The following is a 21,060-nucleotide window of genomic DNA, read 5'->3' on the forward strand; positions in this document are numbered from 1 at the left end:
GAGACCAGAAAATTCAGATGAGAAATAGGTAAAGAGAGTTATGCCCATGGTTACCCTGAGTTTTGAGAAATTACACAGATAGCAAGCCCAGCGTTTAGAGGAAATACCAAATTGGTAGATTTAGAGTGTAGATGAAATCCACGCACCGTAGACTCAAAGATTAGAGAAATCTCACACATGTTATTAAAGTGAGACATTACCTCAAAACATAAAGCAGATAGAAAACATGCAGAAAATTACCCAGGCCAAGAAACAAAGCTCTTCCCTACCCAGCCAGACTTAAACTTCCATACAGAGATCACAGGGCAAAAGGGGGAGGCATAGCAGAAATCAGCACGCACAAACCTTTAAAGTTGATGGAAAACTTTTTCTTCAGACTCAGGTCTTTAAGGGGAAGACCTGATTGGTTTGTAGATTCAAAGGGGCGGACCCCAAAGGCCAGTCCACCTAGATAATGCGTTAGACAGTGGAGGCAGCAAGGGGCGCTGCAGCTGTTGTGAATGAAATTGGATCAGACGTGAGTTCCCTTCCTGCTAAGGCGGGTAGCATGTTCCGGTTCTCTCTATGGGCTCCAGCCCCTAACTGAAACTGCCTAAAAGCAGCTAGCTTTCTCCTGAGTCTCCTTCAACGTTGCAGCATGATGTTGTCATGTACAAAGTTCATGATGGAAAACCATGCAACTGACTTAAAAACAAAACACAGGGAAAAAAAAAAATAACCCTCACATTAAGCCAGGCACACGCCTTTAATCCCAGTACTAGGGAGGCAGAGGTAGGAGGATCGCCGTGAGTAAGAGACTACATAGTGAGTTGCCGGTCAGCCTGAGCTAGAGACCCTATTCTGCCTCGAAAAACCAAAAGGAAAAAAAAAAAGTGAGGAGGGTGTTAATTTTGGCTTATGCTTTCAGAGGGTTCAGTCGGGTTGCTTGGCCTCATGACTAGGTCTGTGGCAAGGCAAAAAAACATGGGAGGTGTGGTGCAAAATCATATCCCTTAGTAACCTACTTTTAGTGACCCATGACTTCAAAAAATATTTTTATTTATTTGCTTGTAAACGGAGAGAAGAGCGATGGAATGGGAAGGAGCCCTGTAGTTCTCAATGCATTGGTCTCTTTGCTTTTCTATTAGCTGTTTCTATACATGCATTAAAACTTAAACACAGTTTAGAACGAATTCCAGAACCACAGGAGAAAAATCACCTGTATTACCTCGGTTGGAGCCCAAAACCGCGCGCAGCTATGAGTGTGCCCAGTTCCTACGCTCCGTGGACAAAAGACTACAACTCCCAGAAGCCCTTGTTTCCCGGGGTGCACGAGGCAGCTTCCGTAAGGGGGCGGAGTTTAGGTCGTTGGTAGATTCCATCGTCGAGAGCGGAGGGGTCGCCAGGGCGAGGATCAGCTTCTGATTGGCTGGAAGTGGAAAGGCGTCCCCCGAGCGGTTGGTACGTTCCTGAGGGTCCAGGTCTCCGTGGGCTACGCTTGAATTTCCCGGGCTGGCATCGCAGGGCCTGCCGGGAAGTTGTCGGGCGGTTATCCGCTCGGGGCCCACGAGTGGGTTTCGACATGCAGAGCACGGACTTGGGCAACAAGGAGAGCGGCAAGATATGGCACCGCAAGCCAACCCCGGCCTCTCGGGACGGGTAAAGGCCGCGCGCCGTGGAGCCCGGCGGGGGGCGGAGCCGGGCCGGGTTCGGGTGCTGGCTCGGATCTGGTCCCCGGGAGCCGGCCGCGGAGCCGCAGGGCCTCAGGTGTTCTTCAGAGGCTTTGAGCACCGGGACTGCCTGCTTTGATTCTCGTAGAGTCCGGGAAGTGCGGCTGGCAGGTGCTCAGTGAATACATACTTAACTGTTGCCGCTGGAAAACGCCTCCCAGAGGAGATGCAAGCGATGACCCACTCATGCATCCTTAAGTCATCGCCTGCATTTCACACGTGCATTCACCAACTTACTTACTGAGCCCCTTCTGTGCACCAAGCACGATACTAAGCACTGGGGCACAGCAGGGGAACAAACTTCGGTTCTGTGGAGTTTTCATATAGGAGTATATATCGGAGGAAGGGGGAGCCTTGTGTACTGCAGCTCTGCTTCCCATCTGTCCTGTGTGACGTCACCGGGAGCCTTTGCGGGGGGGGGGGGGGGGAATGGTGCGTTTGCGTTCCCAGGGTGCATGCCCAAGGTGTCTTGGTGCCCCTGGTTCTCTTGGATTTCAACGGACTCCAGCACTGCTTGGGCTCATGTCTTAGTGTTTGTTGCTCGAGTGATTTTTCTGTTGAGCTTTTGGCAGCTTCTCCACAAATCAGCAAACATGATGTCTTCCTGAAAGTGCAGTGCTGGCCGTTGGATCAGCCCATTTGCTTGGCAGGCCAGCCTCTTGCTGGGCTAATCTTCCTCAGTGCTGTGTTCCCACCAACCCCACAGAGTAAAATGTTTTGTCTGCTGTGGAGATTCTTTGGGTTTTCATTTCCATGTTTGGAATGTGTATAAATACCACCTTAACTCCGGTGTTCTCAAATCTCTGAGTTGTAGCTAACCAATCATATTTCTCTTGCTATTACAAAGTATTTAGATGTACACAAAGGATTCAAAAACTGGAAAACCAGCCGGCCGTGTTGGTGCACGCCTTTAATCCCAGCAGAGTCAGAGATAGGAGGATCCCTGAGAGTTCCAGGCCACCCTGAGACTACATAGTGAATTCCAGGTCAGCCTGGACGAAAGTGAGACCCTAACTCGAAAAACCCAAAACAAAACCAAAAAAAAAAAGGAGAACCTGGTTCCTTGTCCCATTATCTATTTAAAATATTCTTTGTTTTTATGTATTTATTTGAGAAAGAGAGAAAAAAAATGGGCATGCCAGGGCCTCCAGTCACTGCAAATGAACTCCAGACACACTCACCACCTTCTGCATCTGGTTTATGTGGGTCCTGGAGAATCGAACCTGGGTCCTTTGGCTTTGCAGGCCAGTGCCTTAACCACTAAGCCATTCTCCAGCCCCCCAAAAGCTTTCTTAGTGAAGAAAGATCCAATAAAGACATTGGAGAAGTGCTCATTTAACCAACTCTAACCCTGGGTCTGCTGGTCACTAAGCAGGCGCAGTCACATACCTAGTGCTGCCTGCGTCACTGAGATGAATTTCTCCTTTGCCCTCCCTAATCTTGCCCTTGTGTGGTTGGTTGGTTTTTTTTGAGATGAAGTCTCAGTTTTTTAGCCCAAGTTGTCCAAGAAGTTGTGATCCTTCTGCCTGAGCCTTCCAAGTGCTAGGGTTATAGGCCCTTGTCCCTGTTCCTGGCTGTTTTCCATATTGTGAACAATCCTTACTGAATTTTGTCAGAACTATAATGTTACAGAGAAAAAAAAAAGCCTTTGGAAGAGTCATCTGCTGTGCTGAGTAGTTTAGTTGACTAAGAATTTTTATTTTTTTCCCCCTGAGGTAGGGTGTCACTCTAACCCAAGCTGATCTGGAATTCACTATGTAGTCTCAGGTAGCCTCAAACTCTCAGCGACCCTCCTACCTCTGCCTCCTGGGTGCTGGGATTAAAGGCGTGCACCACCACACCCAGCTACCAAGAATATTTTGATATTATTTCCGAACATTAATTTTTTTTTTTTGAAACAGGATCTCATGCAGCCCAGGCTGGCCTAGAATTTAATGTTGTGTTCTTTCAAATTTATTTTGACAGAATAATAGTGAACATCATTCACAATACTTCTGATTACAACCCAAAAGCTTTGCGATTTTTGAATGTGGCTTTTGATGGCTCAGGTGATTGCCTAATTGCTGGGGACCACCAAGGAAATATCTATGTTTTTGACTTGTATGGAAATAGGTAAGTAGATACTTTTGATATTTACCTTATCATTTAACAATTTACCACTGTCCCTTAATTGTTCTGTAACTGTTACAAAGTTGTGAAAGTTAGACAAAAACTGGAAAACTCTGAGAGACAGACATTTAAGAGACATGACAGGCATGAATCTGACCTGATCCTTTTGCTTTAAAGGACATTATGGAACAACTGACAAAATTTAGATGGGATTTGAGGATTGGATGGAGGAAATATACATTTGGATGGTTGTATTGTGAGTACATGGGAGTTTCCTTGCTTGTAGGAAACATGGTCTTGATCATTTACTCTCACACAGTTTAGGAAAAGAGCTAGTGTTTGATTTATTTATGTAATATAGATGTAATATAGATAGGCAGGAGCCTATCGTCACCTCTTAAACAACCTTAGTCTTCGTGATAGAAAGGGAAAGAGGGACACCTGGCCACTTTATTCAGATTTACACAGATATTTAGACAATAGAAGGCTCAAACTTTTTTTTTTTCTCTTTTACATTTATTTATTTGAGGGAGAGGGAGAGAGAATGTGCACACCAGGATTTCCTGCTGCTGCAGACTCCAAACACATGTACCCCCTTGTGCATTTGGTCTTATGTGGGTATTGGGAAATAGAACCTAGGCCTTCAGGCTTTGCAAGCAAGTGCCTTTAACCACTGAGCCATCTCTCTAGCCCAGAACTTGTCTTTTATCTGCTTTTTTTAAAAAAATTTTTTGTTTATTTTATTTATTTATTTGAGAGCAACAGACAGAGAGAAAGAGGCAGATAGAGAGAGAATGGGCGCGCCAGGGCCTCCAGCCACTGCAAACGAACTCCAGATGCATGCGCCCCCTTGTGCATCTGGCTAACGTGGGTCCTGGGGAATTGAGCCTCGAACCGGGGTCCTTAGGCTTCACAGGCAAGCGCTTAACCACTAAGCCATCTCTCCAGCCCTTTTATCTGCTTTTTAATTACTTTTAGCTCATAATAATCCTACCAAAGTGGTGTGTTTTTGGGTGGTGTATTCTGCCGTTCTACGTGAGTACTCACAGCTAAACTTAGCTGTAAACCACAGAGCTGAGACTTGACACCATACGTGATAATACAGGCCACTTTAAACTGCGTGTGGTGGTGCACGCAGTTAATCTAAGGATTGCTGATGTGTGGTTTATGGTCCTTGGTGGAATGTCTGATACTAATACAGTGATTTTTTAATAGGTTTAATCTTGTTCAGCGAACAGGACAGGCTTGCACAGCTCTGGCCTTTAATCTTCGTAGGAAGTCTGAGTTCCTTGTGGCATTAGCTGACTATTCTATTAAATGTTTCGATACAGGTAAGAAGTCTCCGTATTTGTCTTTAGAAGCAGAGTAAAACATAGACTAAAGTACAGCAAGGAGTTTACCAGTCTGTACAGTTTGCTCTCCTTTCAGACATCACTACTAGCCTGGGGGTCGAAGGACCACTCTCACTTCAGGTTAGCTGCTTAATGAACAATGTTTCCAACTACCCTCAGGTTCAGTGACCCACTAAAAAGCAGAACAAATTTAGGACAGCATTGTACATGTGACTCTAGTCTTTAAAAAAATTTTTTTTTGTTTATATTTATTTATTTGAGAGCAACAGACAGAGAGAAAGAGGCAGAGAGAGAGAGAAAGAGAGAAAATGGGCATGCCAGGGCCTCCAGCCACTGCAAACAAACTCCAGACGCGTGTGCCCCCTTGTGCATCTGGCTAACGTGGGTCCTGGGACATTGAGCCTCGAACCGGGGTCCTTAGGCTTCACAGGAAAGTGCTTAACTGCTAAGCCATCTCTCCAGCCCTCTAGTCTTTTTTTATTATTATTATTTTTATTTATTTATTTGACAGAGAGAAAGAGGAAGAGAGACCGGGAAAGAGAGAGAATGAGTGTGCCAAGGCTCTAGCCACTGCAAACGAACTCTAGATGCATATGCCGTCTTGTGCATCTGGCTTATGTGGGTCCTGGGGAATCAAACCTGGGTCCTTTGGCTTTGCAGACAAACACCTTCACTGCTCAGCCATCTCTCCAGCCTGTGACTCTAGTCTAATGCAACAGAAGGATTCAAAGTCAAGCAGCCAGTGGAAGAAATGTACAGGGAGGAATCTAGGAGGCTTCTAGGAAAGAACCTTCCTTTGTCCTTAGGGGTGTTACCCTCCTGCCCCCTGGATGCCATGTCTGCACCAGATACTGCTGGCATAGGACGTTCTTGCAAGCTTATTGCTTGTGTGTAGATTGAGGTGTCCCTCCAGGATTGCCCGTGTGCTGAATTCATTGTCCAGCCCTCCTGCTCTTCTGAGGTTTCGCTGACCCTCTTAACAAAACTGCTGCTCCTTTTGGTGAGGCCAGCCTCCACCCGAGTCTCCGTGACATAAAGCGTGTGTGTGGTCTGAGGGACTCATTGTGAGCATGAGGAGAGTCCTGTCATGTGGGAAGTCCCAGGGGGGCGGAGGGGTGGATAGAGATTATCTGCCATGAGTTTAGACAAAAACTAGACCTCTGCTTGGAGGTCAGATTTTTTTACTCTACAGATATTCTTAAAAACGTTTTGTGTGTGTGTGTGTGAGTGTGTGCACATGTGCATGTGTACGCAATGAGGAGTGCTCTAGACTAAACATTTTACAAAACGTTTGCAAGTATGTTATGTTCTAGTTACAAAAGTGATGGCTGGGTGTGGTGGCTCATGTCTTTAATTCCAGCAGAGGTGGGAGGATCACCATGAGTTCAAGGCCACCTTGAGACTACATAGTGAATTTCAGGTCAGCCTGAGCTAGAGTGAGACTCTACCTTGAAAAACCAAATAGCGATAATAATAAAAATAAATAGAAAAGAAGATCTCACATTTAAACAGAAAGCAATGCATGGTATATACCATTTAGAAAGATACGTAAATAAAATTAACACTGATAAGTGACAGCAAATAATTACATAGTATTTATTCTCTGGCAAGCACACTTCTATGACTTCATACGTATTAATTTTAATCACCATAATCCATGGAAGTGGACATTGTTATTCTCATCTTATAGATGAAGAAACTGAAGCATTGCCATAACTTGATGCAGGTTCCAAGTTTGTAAGCAGTGGAGCCAGAATTCCACCTTAATTCCTGCTGTCAGTCACTGCCCTACACTCAGGAGGCAGAGGCAGGAGGATCACTGTGGGTTTGAGGCCAGCCTAAGACTACAAAGTGAATTCCAGGTCAGCCTGGGCTAGAGTGAGACCCTATCTCAAAAAATCAAACCAAAATAAAACAAAAACAAATTATCTAGTATATTTTGGACTAGATGGTCTGTGCTTAGGTACTTAGGTATTTCACTGTATAATTGTTGACAGCAAATTATTTGTGCTGTTACTTATTATTAAACTTCTAAACTTTCTGGGTTTTGGTATCATAAACACTGCTATTACAAAAATTTTTTTAAATTTTTTTTTATTGAGAGCGACAGACACAGAGAGAAAGACAGATAGAGGGAGAGAGAGAGAATGGGCGCGCCAGGGCTTCCAGCCTCTGCAAACGAGCTCCAGACACGTGCACCCCCTTGTGCATCTGGCTAACGTGGGACCTGGGGAAGCGAGCCTTGAACCGGGGTCCTTAGGCTTCACAGGCAAGCGCTTAACCGCTAAGCCATCTCTCCAGCCCACAAAAATGTTTTTGACACTAAATATATACTCATTTATGATTGCTTTACTTAGAACCTACCATTTTCTTCATTTCTGTTCCCTACGCCATCTTGGTCTGCTGTGTTGTTCCTCACGGAACTCTAACCCAGTTAAGTCTTGCTAACTCCCTCTCTTTCCCTTCGCCAGATCTTGCTTCCTCGCACGCTCCATCGGTGAATCTGACTCTTGGCCTCCCACTCTACAGTTCTGAGCCTCGTCTCCCAGATCATTAGCCACTCCCTGTTTAATCTTCAATGTGCCAGCTCGCTTCCCAGCAGCATCTCACAGCTGGGGTTACTTGGAGAGCCTGGCTTTTGCTGTTGTTGTTTTGAGGTAGGGTCTCCCTCTAGCCCAGGCTGATCTGGAAGTCACTATGTACTTTCAGGGTGGCCTTGAGCTCACAGCAGTCCTACCTCTGGCCTGTTTCCCACATTTATATCTTGCTATCTGACTCTTCTCAATTCATCTTTCTGGGGGAAAGTAAACTTGCTACAGGTATCCTGGAAGCATACAGAAAAGTATGAGGATAATGTAAATATCACTGAAATTTCATTTCCTAGTGGTAACTATCATCAAGAGTTTTTGGTGTTTTCTGTGCCTGACTGTTTCTTCATGTGCACACACACACACACACACCCCTTAAACCCCTACCTTTACCTCAAAATCAGATTGTTTGTTGTGTTATTGAGACAGAGTTTTGCTATGTATCTCCAGCTCTTATGGAATTGACTATAATCCAGGCTGGTTTCAAACTTAAAAATCCTTGTCTCAGCCTCCCAAGTACTGGGATTGTAGGCTTGTACCATCACAGCTGGTTCAAAATCAACTTTTAATTTTTTTGTGTTTACTTACTTAATTTATTTTTTAACATTCTTATTCATTTTGAGAGCGTGAATGAGCATGGGCACACTAGGGCCTCTTGCCCCTGCAGCAAACTCCAGGTGCCTGTGCCCCTTTGTGCATCTGGCTTTATGTGAGTACAGATGCCATGAGGACTGGTGCCAGCAGGCTTTGCAGATGTGGCTGTCTTTAACCACTGAGCCATCTCTCCAGCCCCATGCCATTCATTTGTGTTTTGAGATGGAGATATATAGTCGTAACTGGCCGTGAATTCCACATGCAACCCAGCGTGGCCTTGAACTCACAATGATCTGAGTGCTGAGTTTGTAGGTGTGTGTTACCATGCTTGACAAAATCAGTTCCTTAAACTGAATTTACTCGCTTTTTTCATACTGTTAATTCTGTCCCTGTTTGTGTACTACTTACAGGAATTAATAGCATCAGTATCTGTTACTGCTAAACTAAAATCCCCAGCATCCTGTATCTCAGTGCATAGATTTGACCACCAAGTCCTTTGTTTTGAATGTTCTTCACTCCATGGCCATTTGCTTCGTTCACATCTCCTGCCTGCCTTGCTACGGCTCTCTGCCCTGTTGCTACCCCTCTTGCAATACATCCACCATAGAGCCTCAAAGTGCTCTTTGTAAGCACAGGTCAGACTTGCTCCTCTTCAACTGGAAGCTGTCTCCTGTGGGAGAATACCCCAGCCCCTGATTTGACACTTGTAGCCTCTTCCCCTGCAGCCTCCTGTGGTACGCTGTCAGCTGGCCAAGGGCTTGCATCGTTGTAGACATTGTATCGACATTGTAGAAGGTGCCTGATAATAATACTGTCTGTCATTTGAATCAGCTTGTGAGAGTGTGCATGTGGGGTGCTTTAAGTATAGAGTGGTGTTTTACTCATCCACAGTTGTACTTTTTTTTTTTTTTTGGTTTATTTGTTTGTTTTCTTCAAGGTAGAGTTTCATTCTAGCCCAGGCTGACCTGGAATTTACTATGTAGTCTGAGGGTGGCCTTGAACTCACGGCGCTCCTCCTACCTCTGCCTCCCGAGTGCTGGGATTAAGCACAATTGTACTTTCACCACAGGCACCAAGGAGCTCGTGAGCTGGATGAGAGGACATGAGTCATCGGTATTTTCCATCTCCGTGCACGCGTCAGGCAGATACGCCATCAGCACTTCTTCCGATACCGCGCAGCTCTGGGACCTGGACACCTTTCAGAGAAAAAGGAAGCTGAATATTCGCCAGTCTGTGGGTATACAGAAGGTCAGTGACGTGGGCCTTTAGCCTGGCTGCCCAGGCCGTTTCCTTGTCAGCAGAAGCTAATATAATAGAAGAGTGTGATTCGTTTCCTCTTCGCTTTGTCCTCATAGCACAGCAGCATGCAGAGTAGCCAACATGACTACCCATGTTACTTGTGACTGTGTGTGTGCGCACACACTTGTAGAGAAAACTGTCTGGTATAAATAACTGATGAAAAAATTCTATTTCAGGGTAGGGTCTCACTCTAGCCCAGGCTGGCCTTGAACTCACAGCAATTTCCCTACCTCAGCCTCCCCAGTTTTAAGAGTAATGGTGTGCACCACCTTGCCCAACTTAAATTGTTTCCTTCTAAGTTGTAACTATGTAACTCAACTCTCATAAGGTGACCATTTATTTACTTATTTATTTGAGAGAGAGACGGAGGGAGGGAGAGAGAATGGGTGTACCAGGGCCTCTAGCCACTGCAAAGGAGCTCCAGATGCGTGGTCCTGGGAATGGAACCTCGGTCCTTTGGCTTTGCAGGCAAATGCCTTAACCACTAAACCATTTCTCTGGCCCAAGGTGACCATTTTTATGATTTCGTTGTTGTTGTTTTGAGTCAGAATCTCATTCTAGCCCATGTTGATGTGGCCTCAGACTCACAGTGATTCTCCTACCTCAGCCTTCTCAGTGCTGGGATTAAAGGCATTGAGCCACCATACCCATTCATTTTTATGATATTTTAAATTTAATTTTATTATTTATTTATTTTATTTTTCTAGGTAGAGTCTCACTATAGCCCAGGCTGACCTGGAATTCACTATGTAGTCTCAGGCGGGCCTCTAATTCACAGTGATCCTCCTACCTCTGCCTCCCAAGTGCTGAGATTAAAGGCATGTACCACCACACCTAGATAAATTATTTATGTATTTATTTGAGGAAGAGAATATGAATGGGTGCTCCAGGGTATAGCCACTGCAAACGACCTCCAGATGCATGTGCCACCTTGTGCATCTGGCTTACATGGATACTGGGGAATAGAACCTAGGTCCTTTGGCTTTGCGGGCAAGTGCCTTAGCCGCTAAGCCATCTCTCCAGCCCAAATTCGATTTTTTTAGTTTTTTTGAAGTAGGGTCTCTGGCCCAGGCTGACCTGGAATTCACTATGGAGTCTCAGGGTGACCTCGAACTCACGGTGATCCTCCTACCTCTGCCTCCTGAGTGCTGGGATTAAAGGCGTGCGCCACCATGCCCGGCTTCCCAAATTCGATTATTTTTGACATAGTGTTTGTTAAATGTGACACATGTGTATACTCGTATAACCTGTACAGACCTATCATTACCATCACCCCAGCAATTTCCATCATATCCTTTCCTGAGTAGGTACTAGTCTGATATTTCCCCCTGTATTTTGGTTTTGCCGGTTGTGAAATTTCATACACATTTTAACTATTTAGCAATACTTGAAGACTTTTTTGGCATTCACCTATGTTGTTTTTATCTGTCATTTGTTCCTTCTAATTGCTGATTAATAATCCAGTCTATAAATATACCACCTTTAAAAAATCCATTTATTTTTCTTTTAAGTTGTTTTTCTTGTTTGATTAGCTAGATCCTATCTTCAGTAGCATCTGTGCATCCCATGGGATGAGTTGCTTGATTTTTGGTTATATTATACATGCAGTGATGCTTTTAATTTCTTGGTTATTAACATGAACAGCTAGTAATGCTTGTCAAGCAAAAATTCTTATAGTCTCTCTGGAAATAACAGAGAGTGTTCTTAGTGCACCTTTAATAATTGAAAAGAAGATAAACGCTGTAGGCAGCTAATTCATTAGAGACTTGGAACAACTGTCTTAGCAGGTCTTTTCTTCTTTAACTGCTTTGGCACTTAAATTGAGTTTAAGTCCCAAAGAGAGCACTGGGGCTTGAACCTACAATGGAATGGTTATGAAACTAACATGAAAGCCATCTGCTCTTGGCATAAAATTAAAACTATATGCACGAGGTAGATGCCAGAGCCAGATTTCCTCGGTCATTTAGACATTTTAGCTTTTAAATATGACTTTATAAATAATAGTGCTTTGAGAAGAAAATTAAGTGTAGAAAATGAATATATTGTACATATTGTGATATCTGTATATAAATACATTATTCTAACATCATAGAAAATCATAGTCTATAAGTTATGCATAAACTCTTTTTTTTTTTGGGGGGGGGGGGGGGTAGGGTTTCACTCCTCTAACTGAGGCTAATCTGGAATGCACTTTGTCTCAAGGTGTCCTTGAACTCATGATGATCCTCCTACCTCTTTCTCCCAGGTGCTCAGATTAAAGGTGTATGCCACCACGCCCAACTTCATAAACTTTCTTCAAAAGGCAGATAGTAGAGCTGGGCATGGTGGTGCACACCTATAATTCCAACACTTGGGAGTCAGAAGTAGGAGGATCCGGTGAGTTTGAGGCCACCCTGAGACTGCATAGTGTATTCCAGGTCAGCCTGGGCCAGAGTAAGACCCCACCTTTGAAACACACAACCCTCCAAAAAATGGTAGATAGTAAATATTTTTGCCTTTGCAGGCCAGGGACAAAGTTTTATAGCCATTTAGAATGTAATTGTTGAAAAATGTGAAACAGGGCTGGAGAGATGGCCTAGTAGTTAGGCACTTGCCTACAAAGCCAAAGGACCCAGGGTCAACTCCCCAGGACCCACGTAAGCCAGATGCACAAGGTGGCACATGTGTCTGGAGTTCATTTGCAGTGGCTGGAGGCCCTGATGCACCCATTCTCCCTCCCTCCCCTCTCTTTCTCAAATAAATAAATAAAAATAAAAATATTTTTTTAAAAAAAGAAAAGAAAAATGTGAAGTAGCTATGTGTGGTAGGCACGCCTGTAGTCCCAGCACTTGGGAGGCAGTAGTGAGAAGTTTGCCACAGTTCGGGGACAGCCTGAGCTATATAGTAAGACCCTGTTTCCAAAAAAAGTATAGCCAGAGCCAGGCATGGTGGCACCCGCCTTTAGTCCCAGCACTCAGGTGGCAGAGATAGGTGGATTTCTGTGAGTTTGAGGCCCTCCTGAGACTGCGTAGTGAATTCCAGGTCCACCTGGGCTAGAGTGAGACCCTACCTTGAAACCCTCCCCCACCCCAAAAAAAAAAGTAAAGCATTCTTAGCTCCTGGGCTATGCAGAATTTGGAGGTGAGCCAGATAAACTTCCAGGTGGGCCAGAGAGTTTCTACTCCTGATTTACACTGGTGAAAATAAATAATTCTCGTCAAATTTTTACTGAAACTATATTTTTTTTATTTATTTTTATTTGAGAGAGAGATAATGAGGCAGAGAGAGAATGGGCACATCAGGGCCTCTAGCCACTGCAAAGAAACTTCAGATGTGTGCATCTCCTTTGTGTGCATGTGGACAGGGCATTCTTGTGTCACTGTGCATCTGGTTTACATGGGACCTGGAGATTCAAACATGAGTTCTTGGGCTTCACAGGCAAGCACCTTTACTGCTAAGCCATCTCTCTAGCCCTAAAACTATATTTTAATTTTTTTTTTTTATTTGAGAGTGACAGACACAGAGAGGAAGACGGATAGAGTGAGAGAGAGAGAATGGGCACGCCAGGGCTTCCAGCCTCTGCAAACGAACTCCAGACGCGTGCGCCCCCTTGTGCATCTGGCTAACGTGGGACCTGGGGAACCAAGCCTCGAACCAGGGTCCTTAGGCTTCACAGGCAAGCGCTTAACCGCTAAGCCATCTTTCCAGCCCCTAAAACTATATTTTTATCCCACATTTTGATTCTGTAATTTAAATACAACCTTTTAAAAATATTTTATTTATTTATTTGAGAGAGAAGAAGAGAGGAAGATAGAGAATGGGTGCACCAGAGCCTCTAGCCACTGCACACAAACTCCAGACACATGGACCACCTTGTGCATCTGGCTTACTTGGGTACTGGGATTCGAACCTGGCTCCTTAGGCTTCGTAGGCAATAAGCACTAAGCCATCTCTGTAGCTCCAGAACCTTTATTTTGACAGTACATGAGACTCTTGAAGAAATTTTGAGTCTTGTGCTATTAAGCTAATTTTTTTTAATTTTTAAGTTTTTTTGCATGATAATGAGAGAGAAAGAAGTGGCACATTAGGACTTCAGCCATTGCAGTCAAACTCCAGGTGTGTGCACCACCTTGTGCACATATGCAGCCTTGTGTGTTTGTGTCCCCTTGTGTATCTGACTTATGTGGGACCTGGAGAGTCAAACATGAGTCCTTAGCTCTGCAGACAAGTGCCTTAACCACTAAGCCATCTCTCCAGTCCTGAAGCTAATTTTAATACGTCACTTTTAATCTCAAACGGTATCTCACTTTATTTTTCTACAGCATTATTTGTTTTTAACAAATTAGGCCAGTTCTGAGCTCTGCTACAAGATGAGCTGTGTGCTTAGATACATTCTTAAAGGCTAGATCATGCTGGTGTTATTTTTCTTTTGAGCTTTATCATGTAGGTGAACATGCCCTTATCATGAGACTGACGTGTTACCTACTGTGCTAGCAAGGCTCCTGACATGCATTTATTAATAATTGAAAAGCTCGGAAGTGTTTAACTCAGTACTGACCCTTGTTAACGAGCAGCCGCGCCCGAACTGAACTGCCATGAGCCTGAAATACTCAGGCATTAGATTATGAGCTGTTGCCCTAGGTCACATTATAGCACCCTTTGAAAGTTGTCCTAAGCATTACAGATACGAGTGGTTTTTATTGTTTTGTTAAGTGGGGTGTGTGAGTGGGGTGGGGGTGAATACTGGGGAGTGAACATGCTAGGCAAGCTCCACTGCTGAGGTATACCTCCAGTGTCTCAAAGTGTGTTTAAAGTACAGTCACTCTTAAACTTCTTTCCACTGATTTTTTTTTTTAATTTTTTATTTATTTATTTGAGAGCGACAGACACAGAGAGAAAGATAGATAGAGGGAGAGAGAGAGAATGGGCGCGCCAGGGCTTCCAGCCTCTGCAAACGAACTCCAGATGCGTGCGCCCCCTTGTGCATCTGGCTAACGTGGGACCTGGGGAACCGAGCCTTCAACCGGGGTCCTTAGGCTTCACAGGCAAGCGCTTAACCGCTACGCCATCTCTCCAGCCCCTCCACTGATTTTTTATGTAGTAATAACAGCAATGCCAAAAGTCAGGCAGGCACAGTTACACACACCTGTAGTCTCAGCTATTCCAGGAAGATTTTCAGTTCAAAGCCAGAAAAATAAAATTGTGGTTTTTTTGAGGTAGGGTTTTGCTCTGGCCAAACTTGAGGCTTGCAGTGTCCACTGTTTTCACCATGGATGACTTCTGTCTCCCATAGGGCTACATGCAGTACAGCTTTTTCCAGCTTTCTGTCAGCTGGTCTACAGGGAAGCAGTTTTCAGCTCAGCCCCAGTTTGATTTCTTGGTGACCTTGCAGCCCAGGCATGAGGAGTTTTCAGCAGTAGGGTCTCACCATCTATTCCTGGCGGGAAACTGAGAGCCTTGGAAATAATCTGTAATGTTTTGGGGCATCAGGGACCTCCCTGACCAACAACTTACTAGAAGGTATCCCATCCCTGGTACTGAAACTTTTCTAGAAAGTTTATGGCATCTGGATATGCCATTATCCAAAAAAGTAGGTCATCATATGGCTTATTTACAATATTCTGAATTTTTATTACCCCCCCCCCCCCCGCTTTACTCAGTCTCTTTCCCTGACCTTGTTTAGGCCATTCCGCCCACACTACTCTGTTCATCTGCTCACATACAGACAACACCATCCCCTGAAGTCCACCCTTCTCCCCTCCCTCCTATAGCCCTTTCCTAGCTTACTGGTCTCTGCTACTGACTTTTACTTCAACTCATGCACAGAGTCTGAACATTTGTAACTACATATGAGAGAGAACATGCAACGATTGGCTTTCTGGGCCTGGGTTACCTCACTTAGTATAATACTTTCAAGATCCATCTATTTCCCTGTAAATGTCTTAATTTCATTTTTCTTTTCCACTGAATAGAATTCCATTGTATAAATGTACCACATCGTCCTCATCCATTCATCAGTTGAGGGACATCTAGGCTGGTTCCATTTCATAGCTACTGTGAATAGAGTGGCAGTAAACATGGTTGTGCAAGTATTTCTAAGGTAGTGAGAAGAGTCCTTGGGATATATGCCTAGGAGTGGTATAGCTGAGTTATATGGCAAATCTATTTTTAGCTGTCTCAGGAACCTTCACACTGATTTCCACAGTGGCTGAACCAGATTGCATTCCCACCAACAATGTAGAAGAGTTCCTCTTTTTCTGAATTCTTACCAACTCCTATTGTCATTCATTTTTTTTTTTTATGATAGCCGATTTGACAGGAGTGAAATGGAATCTCAAAGTAGTTTTAATTTTCATTTCCCTGATGGCTAAGGATGTAGAACATTTTTTAGATGTTTATAAGCCATCTGTTTTTCTTCTTTTGAAAACTCTCTATTTAGTTCCTTAGCCCATTTTTTTTTTAATTGGGTTATTTGATTTCTTATTATTTAGTTTTCTGAGTTCTTTGTATTCTGTTTGCCAGTATTTTGCTGGTGATTTTTTTTGCTTGTTTTGTTTTTCAAGGTAGGGTTTCATTCCAGCCTAGGGTGACCTGGAATTCACTATGTAGTATCAGGGTACCCTTGAACTCACGGCGATCCTCCTACCTTTGCCTCCCAAGTGTTGGGATTAAAGGCGTGCGCTACTATGACCAGGGAGAATTTTTACATCTGTTCATGAGGGAGATCAGTCTGTAATTTTCAGTTTTTCTTCTGTCTTTGTCTAAAACTCAATATTTTCTTTGTCAACTATATAACTAATAAAAATGTAAAAAATTATGCTGCGTGTGGTGGTGCACTCCTATCACTCGGGAGGCAGAGGCAGGAGAAGCAATGTGAGTTCAAGGCCACTGTGAGAACATATAATGAATTCCAGGGCAGCCTCAGTAGAGCAAGACTCTACCTAGGAAAACAACAAGAAAATTCATACATATATACATATGTACATATATACATATGTACGTACATACGTACATACATATAGTACTTTAGTCTCTGTATACAGTGAACACTCACTAAATTTCTGTACATTACACATTTGACTTTGGCCTTAATTTGTTAACATTACATTATTATCCTGGATTTTGTTGTTCTATTTTTTTTCCTCATTGTTCTGCTTTTTACCACATATGTATATATGTGTTTTGTATGTGTGTGTGTGTGTGTGTGTGTGTGTGTGTGTGTATGACATACATATACATATATATATTTGGAGAGGGAGAATAAATGGGTGCACCAGAGTCTCCTGCCTCTGCTACAAATGAATTCCAGATGTATACACCCTTTGTGCATCTGGCTTTAAGTGGGCACTGAGAAACTGAACCCAGGCCACCAGGCGATGCAAGAAAGCACCTTTAACCACTGAGTCATCTCCTTAACCCATGCCTGGCTTTTCAGTGTAGATGTTGGAAATTGAACTCAGGTCCTCATGCTTTCTCAGCAAATGTCCTCACCTAATGGCATCTCCATCCCTCCTTTCTTTCTTTTTTTTTTTTTTTTTAAAGACACAGCCATGGAGAAATAGTTCCTCCAAATCTTTATTATATCTAAGTTATAAAATAATTACACTAATGCTTTTAGCCTGCTATGTATTGCCATTTAAAAACCAAGACAGCTAATATTTGTAGAAACACCCGCTGTCTGAGAATGATGTTTGAATGTTAACGTGAATATTTTTGCTATTTTAGACCATATTAAGATCCTAACAGCTATTTAATATATATGATGTCTTGATTAACTAGAATCTGAAAATAAGTGTATCTTTTCCAAGTAGTCTTTTGGGAAAAGTACATGAAAAGAGCAGTTATAAGTCATTCTCCTAACTTGTGATTATTTTAAAACCCCCTCATCTGGAGTTAAACAGCACTCAAACCAAAAGTCCAGTAACAATGACTTCTTCTATCTCCCACTTTGCATGTCCATTTGCAACCTTCCCTGAAAATTTTCCACTTAGTCTTTCAAAAATTATGAAAGTTTTCTAAGAGGTTAAGCAGTTTTCTTGAGTCTCTGAATGATGACAGTGTTCTGTAAGTTGGCTTCTTCCAGTGTGAGCATCTCATCTAGCAGTCTGAGCAAAGGCAGAACTGTTACCAGAGAGAAGGGAGGACTGCTCTGAGATCCTTGGTATTTTTCAGTGAAGTCTTTGATGTGGTGCACCCTGTGAGAAATATTAAATCTCTGCACAATCCTTTTCCCATTAGCTAACCAGATCTGTATATTAGTGATGGGTTCCAAGTTGTTCAGTGAGACAGCAGACAAAGCATTTTTATTTCCAACTTCAATACTCTTTTCTAGAAACAATTTTGGGGGTGGTACTTCCCAGTCTATGACCCTGTCCTGAGAAGGGCCGGAAAACAGGCTTTGTAGACATACATATTTCATTTTTCTTATCTTCAACTTTAACATCCACCTCCTCTTTATCAAAAATTCCTGGTAATTCTGAAGGTATTTTTTCTGAAGGTATTTGATCGAGTTCAGAAACTGCTGACTTGTACCATCAGAGTAACTTCTAAAATCATCATTAACTGTGAATCCATTTTTTCCATAATTTTATATTTAGATCTACCTGTTTCTTATGTTCAGAGAGGGACAAGCATTTGGCACCAGCCTTCTGAGCTTCTTCAAAAAGGTTGTCAACAAAGTGTTCAGAACTCCTTTGTTGATTATCAATGAGGGGATGATTGTCAGATCCTGCTTCACAAACCCATTCTTCTTTTACACTTTCAAGATGATCTACTTCTTTCATTCTCTTTGGCTACTCTGCGCGCGACATCCGGCCTGGTCCTCCGTTCGCTCAGGGCTCTCAGACGCCACCGCTGCCAGGCTGGAGCTGCTCGCGGTGGGGCGGGGGGGACACCTCGGAGACTGGCCTGCCTCCCTGAGCGTCCACCCAGCAGCGCCCCCAGGGAGGATGGGAGCACTCCTCCTTTCTTTTAATGAGACAGGGTCTTGCTGTGTAGCGCAGGCTAATCTCAAATGTGTAACCCTGCCTCAGTCTTCCTAGTGTGGGATTGCAGGCATGTGTTACCGTGTCCAGCTTTGTTTTGGTTATATGGTGCTAGGGACCAAACCCAGGGCCTTGCACGTATTAGGCAAGCACTTTACCAATGAGTAGCCCTGAATTTTTTAATTTTTAAAAAAATATTTTTATTTATTTAACAAAGAAAGAGGGAGAGAGTGAAAGAATGGGTGCACCAGGGCCAGCAGGCACTGCAAACGAACTCCAGACACATGGTCCCCCTTGTGCATCTGGCTAACATGGGTCTTGGGAATCAAACCTGTGTCCTTTGGCTTTGCAGGCAAATGCCTTAACCACTAAGCCATCCCTCCAGCCCAAAGTTTTTAATTTTTGAAGAGCTCACACACAGGAATGTGCTGATTTAGGTATGGTTTGAGTTTGTCCTTCAAAGAACATTGATGATGGTCGTGTTGGTAGCTAGCTGAACCTTTGAGAGGATGGGTCACTGGTTGGAAACAATTAATGTTTTAGGGATACCATGAGAAGGTAAGGGAGGGAGGGAGAAAATCAACCTCATCTTTGAATTCCTCTAGCTTCCTGTCTAGCTATGTGACCTCTTCCTCTTACACACACTGCCACCATGATGCCATGCTCTAATGTAGCCAGAGACCCTCGCTACAGCCTGTCAGAAACAGGCATCATGGTCCTGAACTTTCAGAACTGTGAGCTAAATAAATCCATGTTCTTTGCAAATTAATTAACCTGGGGTATTTTATTATGGCAACAAAAAATGGCCAATACAAACATTTAGGATTTTCATATCTACCAGGAAAATAATCTAGCCTCTTGGCCCTAGCACATTTTGTTAATATTTTTGAAGCTTTTCCTAAGATTTTTTTTATGTTGTCAGGAGATGACAGTACCTAAATAATAATGGCATGTTTCATTAGGAACAATTTTATAATCATTAAAATCTGGCAATTAAAATCACAAATCTAGTAATGAATAATCATACAGGTAACAGCCTTATCACAGCTCCTCACCTAAAATAGCAATTGGTGCTCATTAACTTTTAAGTTCTTGCTTCTCCCAGTAGAAATAAACTTTATTACTTTCCTAAAAAAAAATGACTGCTAATTATAGTAAGAATTTTCTTAAGTCACTTTTTGACACCAGTTTGGAAACAGTGTCTTAATGCATTCATTATGGGTTCTAATGTATTCCTTGCAGATTCTTTCTATAAGAACTTACATTATAGCTTTTCCTCACATGGTAACTGAGCATTCAGTCTTCCAGAGATTGTTTCTGGCAAAGTGAACCTAACACAGAAGTGAGGAGTTGAATCAGGTCATAGTTAGCCTTGTATTGTCTTGTTGACTTTAGTCTTGAGCTTATCATTTTAATTAGCCAGTATAGTCCATAGTGCCTTATGCCATATATATGTGTTTTGTGCAAATGTATTCACAAAGTCATATTTGGAGACGGAGGGCAGGTGTGTGTGTGCATGCACATTGATGGGGATGAAACTCAGGACCCCAGGCATGTTAGACAAGCAAATCTATCACTGAGACATACCATACCTGCCCCCAGCCATAGGGAAATTTATATTATTAAAGGAAGCATTGTTTAATGCTTATGGTACAGAAATGCAGAAAACTGGAAAATGTAAGATGCTATTTTCAACTCTGCTATCAATAAATTTGACTCTTAGTTGTCCTTTTTGCTTTTTGATTTTTTGAGGTAGGGTCTTGCTCTAGCCCAGGCTGACCTGGATCTCACTCTGTTAGTTGTCTTTTAAATTGAGACTCTAGGGCTGAGAGATGGCTTAGCGGTTAAGGTGCCTGCCTGCAAAGCCAAAGGACCCATGCCCAACTCTCCAGATCCCACGTTGGCCAGATGCACAAAGGTGAGGCAAGCGCAAGGTCACACATCCCCACTATGTGGCCCAAGTGTCTGGAGTTTGATTTCAGTGGCTGAGGCCCTGGCACACCAGTTCTTTATCTTTCCTCTCTCTCTCACATGCTGTCTAAAAAATAAATAAGTGAAATAAATTGAGGCTCTAAGAAAATGTGATCATATAGTCACTTACAACTTTTTACACACACACACACACACACACACACACACACGAAATAGGATCACTGGATGGCTGAGATAGGAGAATCACTGGATGGCTGAGCTAGGAGGATCACTGGAATGGCTGAGCTAGGAGGATCACTGGAAGGCTGAGGTAGGAGGATCACTGGAAGGATGAGATAGGAGGATCACTAGCTGAGAACTGCAGAGTGAATTCTAGATTAGCATGGATTAAAGTGAGACCCTGCCTTGAAAAAACAAGTAATAGTTGTCTGAAACAGTGCCAGATTTTGCACGCCTTTAATCCCAGCACTTGAGAGACTGTGGCAGGAGGATCACCATGAGTTCAAGACCAGTC

General features: G+C 43.3%; 1 protein-coding gene and 1 pseudogene across 1 annotated transcript in view; one reads left to right on the forward strand and one right to left on the reverse strand.

The window, feature by feature from the left end:
• Positions 1-1,543: 1,543 nt before the first annotated feature.
• Tbc1d31 (TBC1 domain family member 31) overlaps positions 1,544-21,060 on the forward strand; it is a 79,367-nt gene continuing 59,850 nt past the window's right edge. Inside the window, exons 1-4 of the mRNA XM_045143319.1 lie at positions 1,544-1,638; positions 3,675-3,821; positions 5,034-5,149; positions 9,422-9,600. Coding sequence (XP_044999254.1) covers positions 1,562-1,638; positions 3,675-3,821; positions 5,034-5,149; positions 9,422-9,600 — 519 coding nt within the window. The 5' untranslated portion in view covers positions 1,544-1,561. The remainder of the gene's footprint in view (positions 1,639-3,674; positions 3,822-5,033; positions 5,150-9,421; positions 9,601-21,060) is intronic.
• On the reverse strand, positions 17,536-18,413 carry LOC101603897 (annotated as a pseudogene).

The sequence above is a fragment of the Jaculus jaculus genome, chromosome 2, assembly GCF_020740685.1.
Source record: "Jaculus jaculus isolate mJacJac1 chromosome 2, mJacJac1.mat.Y.cur, whole genome shotgun sequence".
NCBI classification, from domain to species: Eukaryota; Metazoa; Chordata; class Mammalia; order Rodentia; family Dipodidae; genus Jaculus; species Jaculus jaculus.